We start from the raw sequence: 8,153 nt of genomic DNA, 5'->3' as shown, positions 1-8,153 counted from the left end.
TACAGGGCAGTTTAGTGTGTTAAACACACCTATCACAAAAATAAGAGCATTCACATTGGCCTATCTACCTCACAAAAATTCTATGGAAATGAAATACATTGGGACATGTTTTTGTTTTTTCAGGAAATGCAAAAAAAAAAAATTATGGGAGAAATGTGACTATTCTCATTAGTCTCCCCATTGAGCCTCCACCCCCACGCCCGGCTGGATCCTGAACTGAGCTCACAAGTGCTGGAATAGTAACCATCTTTTGCAGTATTCTTTTCCAAAGTACATAATATAAATAGCTAATGGTAGAAATTTAGTATAATTTTGTATTATAATGAAAAAGGAGATTATAATGAAAAGGAGATAGTACTGCCTGTAAGAATTACCATTAATTTATTATTTACAAGGGCCTACCTCTTTGCTAAGTATATTTCATAGATCTCACATTTAATCCTTGCTATAACACTACAGGGTGATATTATTGTTTTAATTTTGCCCCTGATTATACTGAGGCTCAGAGAGGAAAAGTGACCTACCCTAGATCATCTCCCAGTGGTATGATTCAAGAAGACAGGCTGCTATCCCTGTGCAATCTAGGCTCTGCCTAATCAGGATGATCAAACCAAGAAACACTCCTGATAGGAATGGAATTTGGCTTTTAGGGCTGAAGATGAGGAGGGCTGGAGACTCCTAATGGAAAGATATACATGTCATCCTTCAGAAAGTTCTGTATTGAAAAGAAAAAAAAATGCATCATTGGTTATATGTTAAATTATTCTCCTCATAATCTACATTAATAAGCACCACAGTTTCTTTAGAAACTAGGGAGGCCAGCTTTGAGGACTATCCTCATCACAAGAAAGTCCAGTGAAGCTGTTCCTGGTAGCAAAACATGCTGTGGAAATTGAGCTCTTGAGTTACTGGGTAAGTGACCATGGGAGACCCTGGGCTTAATTAACTAAGCAAGAAAGAAAGCGAATATCTTATAAAGGATACTGCCTTCCCTTACTAATTGATCTGTTCAATAGACCCTCAATGTTTTTTTATTCTCTTTCACTCTTAAGTCTGCCTTGCTGTTATGACCTGTTCATAATGATATGGGTGTGACAGAAATGATGGTGTTAAAGAAAGCAAAACTCCTTTTTGGTCATTATTATAGTTTCTACATTTTTTTGACTCACTCAACAACTATTTATTAAGCCCCTACTGTATGCCAGACTGTTCTCTGGGAATTAGGAGTATAGACATGAACAAGACAAAATTCCTGCCTACATGGAGCATGTGTCGAATGGGAAAGATAGAAAAAACAAATCAAAGATACAGCTCCAGGAGGTGGTGAGTGCTATGTAGGAAGTAAAACATATCTCTGTGAAGGAAGAATCAGAGTACGCTGAATGATGTGTGGGATCAGACCATGTAGTAAGCTTGGTAAAGGTGTTCCAGGCAGAAGCACAGTCCCGGTATAATGCAAGGCAGGAATGAACTTGAGTTTGCTGTATAACAGGATCATGGTACTCATCACATTATATTATTATTGTTTACTTACATGGCTGGCTGCCTAGTAGAACATTAGGGCATGCTTCTTGTTCATTTTTTATTCTTACTTGCTAGCACAGAGTTTGGGATATGCTTGGCATCCAATATGTATTAATAAACAAATGAATGCACTGGGACTCTTTTTCTAGAAACTGTTGATGTGTAGTTTCGTTAACTATATATAAAGGTGAAATGAATAATCTTCTTACACAGCAATCAGTGTGTTTACCAAGATAAACTACATCCTCAACATTGTTTGGTCTTTTTTTGTTCAACATGTTAAAGTTATTACAAATGTGCCCATGCTCCCTAAGACAACATTCTGATAATAATTTTGTTATATATTTTAATTTATTAAACTTAAGGTATTAAATACAATTCACTTAGAGGTATTATTAAATACTATACTAGGATCATTTAGGTTTTCTAAAAAAAACTTTTCTGGAAAGAACACAAATATTTTTCTGGAATTTAGATCCTAGGATTAGTTTGAATAAAATACCCCTGTGAAAATGAATCTTTATAACTCATCAAGTTGTTATTGTGATATTTTAAAATTAAATTTTAAAGTATTTTTGATGTTAAGTATGACTAAAATTAGTGATCAATAACATTAAATATGGATGTATTGAAAGTGTGTGTTTTTAAATTTCAGTGCTCAGTTTTGATAGCAGTAATGCATTTGGAACCACCAGTACACCCTAGTATAATAATAAATTAAATTTAGAGGGTCTGAAAACTTACAGTGTTTTTCAGTGTACTGTTTGGGATTTTGAAAGTAGTTGGGTCTGGACTGACTACTTTGTGTGCTGATAGTTTCTACATGGAAACACAAATATCAAGAGCTCCAGAGTATCATGGACAACACTGCTATTACATCAGTAAAAAACAAGCATGAAAATTCTAACAGAATTGGGAAGATATCCATGAGATGTAAATTTATTGGTTAGTGACAGACTAAAGTGTTTGTTTCCTTCTGCCACTGCCTTTGTGATACAGGCAACCTTGCCAAATACCCAGCAATATATACAAGTCCTGAGGTTTTGTTTTTAAGTCAATTTAATTATTTCCTTCTGTTTTCTAAATTGGCTTTGGAGATAGCATACTGAAGTCTTTCCTCCTATATTTCACCAAGCCTGACAGCATGGACATCTGCCACCATCCCTCCCATGGGGAACTAGAAGGAGCACTTTCTTCTAGAGCAAGGACCCATAAGATGAGTCTGCTTCAGATTCCCCTCCTCTCCTCTTTTCACTCTCTTAGCAGAGACTGACAACAAGGAGAGGACCGACCACAGGGGTGAGATTTACCATCCCTCCCATGGGGAACACTTTCTTCTAGAGCAAAAACCCAAAAGATGAGGCTACTTCAAATTTTCTTCCTTGTCTCTTTCCACTCTCCTAGCAGAGGCTGACAACAAGGAGAGGGCCAATCACAGGGATAACATTTCTACTCAAAACAGATTCAAATCTTAAAGGAGAGAGCCTCATTCACACCATTAATTCTATTTTTTTCCTGTTTTCTTTCTTAAGCTTTCCATTTCCCTTCTAAAAAATATGAATAGATAGCAGTAAGACTGGATTTCAGTGAAAAGCTGTTACTGTAGAATGCTAGCCAGATGCCCAAGTCTCAAATTGTTTTTAGAAACCCTCTTGAGAGATCTCACAGTAACAATCTCCTTAGGGAGCATCTTCAATTAGAGGTGAGTTCTGTTACTGTGCTTAAGTCCTGCATTGTTTCCACATGCATCTACATGCAGAACTTTATGCTCCTAAATTCCTCTGGGCCTCGGACTCTATTTTTATCTATTCTACAATACAGTATGTGAAAAACTCATTATTTTTTTTCAGGCCTCCACTGCTAGTAATTATTTCAGTGGTTTTATGGCTAAAGATGCAAAACACAATTCTCTTTATAGATAAAAATTACGTTTTCATATTCCCAAATATCTGGAGGGATTGATTTGTATTATTTGGTTTTTGGTATGCAATTGTGTTCTAACTGCTCAGGATTCATGAAAACAAACAAAACGTTGTCTTCACTGACAGTAATTTGAAAGGAAATTTTCCTGTGTGTGTGAAATTTTTGCAGAACCAAATAAGCTAGTAAGCAGAAAGTCATAAAATAAGTCTAAAAAACCCTCATATGGATGCAAAGTTAACATTGGTCACTTGGCAATTGGATAAAAATTCAACTCGCAAAACGGCATTTTGGCTGCAATCAATGCTTATGAAAACCACACACAGTTCGAGCAAACCAGGCTGGATTTGGCAGCACTGGGAGTCAGCTGTGATATCTGAGCATAATAAATGCATTGGTTTGAATTCTCCTGTTCTGTTGTATGTGAGGTTTGTCTGGGGCTCATTCAGATTCAAGATGCACTTTAAGATAGAATTAGGAGGGGTAACTGAAGAAAGAAGAAACTCTTCCATTTGCAATCCTCTTATTGGGAGTATGGACCTACTAGGTGATTGCTGCACTGGATGTAGATAATTTTCAGAAATGAAGGTAACATTGCTTGCCTCAGTTCAGATTTCATCCACAGAAACTACTACATTCTTATCAGACTCAGAGTCAGTACTGGCTGAAATCTTAGTCCTTTATGGAAAGGGAATCATCTGGTCTCCTGTTTCTAAAATAGGCTAGAGATTACTCATTTTCTTCTCTGCAATTATAGCCATCTGAGCCTCTGAAATTGTGGATGGTGAGATGATGACATGTTTGTAACACAGATCCACGTTGAAAGGTCCGTATGTTAGAATTCCCCATGTACACGCACCAACAAGTTACTTATGAGCTGATGCACATCACTAATAACCATCAAATCTGGTCATCAACTTGATGTCTGAACAAAGAGTGAAAATAGGAAATGCGTTCTATGGTTAACTTCTAGGTTTCTAACATAGGTGACACTATTAAAAAATAACAAGAGTTCTTATTCTTTCAATAGAACATTTGAAACTGCATGGAGCATCTCCAAAGGAAGGAGGTCTTTTTTAGTCAGATCAAAAAGTCATTTTTTTATAGATGGGATGTGGACAATCCAAGGCAAACTGGTCAGATAGATTTTAGCCCAAGGCTCCGAAGACCGGGAAGGGCATTGCTCTTCCAGTTTCCGCCTGCTCCTGGACCCCCTTCTCACTTCTTTTGCCTTTCGGCCTACAAAGCCTCAGCATGGTGAAGTGGCAGTTGATGAAACTATGTCCAAAGGCCAGAATTGCCATGGTTAAATTTGGGTACTTCTCTTCAAACATGGGTCTAAAATGTAATTCCAGACACCTTCCCTTTAAAACAAAAGTTTTAATTTGATGTATTGATGAGTAAAAAGCATTGGATTAGGATTTAGGGAACTGAAGTTCTAATATTGTCTCTGCTGGGCACTCACCACTATACTTTTTAACTAGTCTGAACTTTTAGTTTCTTCTGAAAATTAGAAATACCCACTGACCACATGTCAAGAAGTCGTTCGGTGATTCAAGAATGAGCTCGCATCCTGTGAATTGTAAAGTACTGTATAAAATGTGGTTTTATTATTGTCTGTATCTAGTCAATAGACCAGCAAACATCTACCATATTATTCAGCAATATTAGACTCTCTTTATGCTTTCATTCTCTACTTCCTGGAATATCCTTATCAATTCTCCCCCTTTCCACTTCAAGTTTATCCATTTATGTGATTTTTTTTCTCAAATGCTTTAACCCACACTTTAATAAATTGTTTTATCTCATAGTGACCGCTCCTGCTCCTTTTGTAGTTCATTATTTGGCATTTGATTAAATATTGCCTTATTCAAAAGGTTCTTTGGTCATAAGTGTAGTTTCTCCATTAGTTTTGTAAACTCTCAGCTAGTTCATTTCTATTCTGCTGATATGCATATGGACTTGAAATTAGCACTGGGAAAATTTGACTTCTGTATCAGGATGGTTCACTACAAGTTTTGCTACTATGACCTAGAACCCCATATATTGGCTGCTGTGATCTAGAACCCTATGTACTGATCTTTCCATATTGGGCTTTTTTTATTTTTTAAAAATAATTTTTATTATTTTTTTTAAGTTTCATTTATTTTGAGAGAGACAGCACATGGGGGAGGGGCAGAAAGAAGGACAGAGAGAGAATCCCAAGCGGGCTTCACACTGTCAGCATGGACTTGAGACTTCTGATACTGAGCTCCACTCAGGGGCTTGATGCGGGGCTCGATGTGGTAGGGGCTCAAAGGGGGAGCCAACGGGGTGGTGCTTGAGGCTGGGCTGGAACCCATGAACCGAGAGATCATGACCTGAGCCAAAACTAAGAGTTGGGTGCTTAACCAACTGAGCCCCCCAAGAGCCCTTCCATATTGTGCTTCTTATGCTACATTTGGTTCACTGTGACCAAAATATCCTTCTTGCCTAACCATATCCTTAGTCACCTTGCTTCTGTTTCTAGGACCTTGATTTTTTTGTATTAGTTAACTGAAATATAATTGAGTAACTTTTTCATGGTGCGTAAACAAAGCAAATTGGAATAATGAGAAAGATACAAGTGGATAGTAGGTTATATAAAGAGGAAAACCATGCCTGTCCCTATTACTTTAACTTTTTAAAATTCAAACTTATGGTGTGTAATTGTTTGGAGAGGGGTATTGTCTTAAGTTACAAAAAAACCCGACACATTGTCAAAGCAAAAAGAAACAGAGTCCTGTATTCCATTACCCACTACCGTGCTTCATGTAGAGCAATATCATAAGAAAGAATGCAGTGAGAGGATTTTGTTGCATTTGTCAGTGTTGCAATCATGTCTCTTTCCAATGAGTGTGGTGGTGGTTGCCCAGAGGTCTATATTCAAATGGTTCCCTGGAAATTAAGAAATATTGAACTGAAATCACCAGTTTTTAGCAGGATCCCCAGGCACAAATTCTGTTATTGCCATCTAGCAGCCAGTATTGCTGTTTAAGCTTCTGTGTAAATTTGCAAACATCATACACTTGCCTCCTCTGGTAATTATAGATCCTCAAAGTGCTGGAAAGAGGTGGCACTTATAACATACATTACAAAAGCATGGTAGGTTGGGCAATAAAACACTACTTAACAGACACCATTGTAATGGGAGCTGCACAGTGGGATGCCCATAATAATCAAAATAGATTTAATGTATGTATTTTTGCCAACTGTAAAAAGGTTGCAAACAACAGCAGGAAAAGCAATATGTTACACAGGGTGAAAAACTGAAATAGCGAACAAAACATATTTTCAACATATTCAGCCATAATTTTGTCTCTTAAAGGATGATCTAATACCATGAGTCTGTCAACAGAATCAGCTATTTGTTTTCAATTCTAGTATGTTTTCATTATGAACCATGAAATAATTATCCTTATTCAAACTAAATCTTAATTGAATTTCAAAACATCAATATGGTTGAACATAAAACTCCATCTAACTGTTTAACTTTTTGACCAAATAGATTTTAATTTATAGGTTTTCTTTAGCAAGTCATTTTTATTCTTCTTATCCAAAGAACTATCCAACACACAATTTCTACCACTTAAGTAAAAACCATTAATCTTTGAACATTATTGCATAGGATGTACAAAGATGTGAATTTTGATGGTACGGAATTTCCTGGTACACTATAGTACCACTAATAATGCAGTTTTGCAATACTGAACAATACGCATATTCACCTGCCTCTCAAAAGGCCCCAAGCTATTTATGAGTGCTGAGAATTTCTCCATATTATATGAAACAAGGGTTGGTAGCAATTTCAGAAATGTATACCAAGAAAAGATTTTTGTTAGTAGAGACTTGATATTGATTTAATAAAATTAGAATCTTTAAAGAAGTCTCCAAAATGACCTAAATTATGAGTAGTTTCTAAGTGTCTTTTTTTAAATGAAGCAGCCATCTCTTATTATAGCTATGAGAACTATAACTTTGCTATAGTTAGCTCCTGATTTTTCATATATTTTTACTTTGTTTTTTTCACATTTATATAGAATTTTATTTTGCTTTTACTGTTGTGTTCAGCAGGTTTTTAAAAAATTTGTATCCAAATTAATTAGCATATAGTGCAAGAATGATTTCAGGAGTAGATTCTAGTGATTCATCTCCTACATATAACACCCGGTGCTCATCCCAACCAATGTCTTCCTTAATGCCCCTTACACATATAGCCCATCCCCTCACCTACTTTTATGTTTTGTCCCCCTCCCTGTTTTCATATTATTTTTGCTTCCTTTCCCTTATGTTCATCTATTTTGTATCTTAAATTCCACATATGAGTGAAGTCACACAATATTTGTCTTTCTCTGACTAATTTCACTCAGCATAGTACCCTCTAGTTCCATCCACATTGTTGCAAATGGCAAGATTTCATTTTTTATTATTGCCGAGTAATACTCCATTGTGTATATCTACCACATCTTCTTTTTCCATTCATCCATCGATGGACATTGGGCTCTTTCCATACTTTGGTTATTGTCAATAGCACTGCTATAAACATTGGGGTGCACATGCTTCTTTGAAACAGCACACCTGTATCCCTTAGATAAATGCATAGTAGTATAATTGCTGAGCCATAGGGTACTTCTATTTTTAATTTTTTTGAGGAACCTCCATACTGTTTTCCAGAGTGCTGCACCAGTTTG

At 36.4% G+C, this 8,153-nt stretch overlaps 1 protein-coding gene across 1 annotated transcript in view; it reads right to left on the bottom strand.

Annotated features, from left to right (window-relative positions):
- Window positions 1-4,748, bottom strand: part of LOC123609941 — a 28,146-nt gene extending 23,398 nt beyond the window's left edge. Inside the window, exon 1 of the mRNA XM_045500932.1 lies at window positions 4,614-4,748. Coding sequence (XP_045356888.1) covers window positions 4,614-4,748 — 135 coding nt within the window. The remainder of the gene's footprint in view (window positions 1-4,613) is intronic.
- Between the last annotated feature and the right edge of the window lie 3,405 nt (window positions 4,749-8,153).

The sequence above is a fragment of the Leopardus geoffroyi genome, chromosome B2, assembly GCF_018350155.1.
Source record: "Leopardus geoffroyi isolate Oge1 chromosome B2, O.geoffroyi_Oge1_pat1.0, whole genome shotgun sequence".
NCBI classification, from domain to species: domain Eukaryota; kingdom Metazoa; phylum Chordata; class Mammalia; order Carnivora; family Felidae; genus Leopardus; species Leopardus geoffroyi.
Note: the sequence above shows the minus strand (reverse complement) of the source record. Positions and strands in the feature narration are given on the sequence as shown.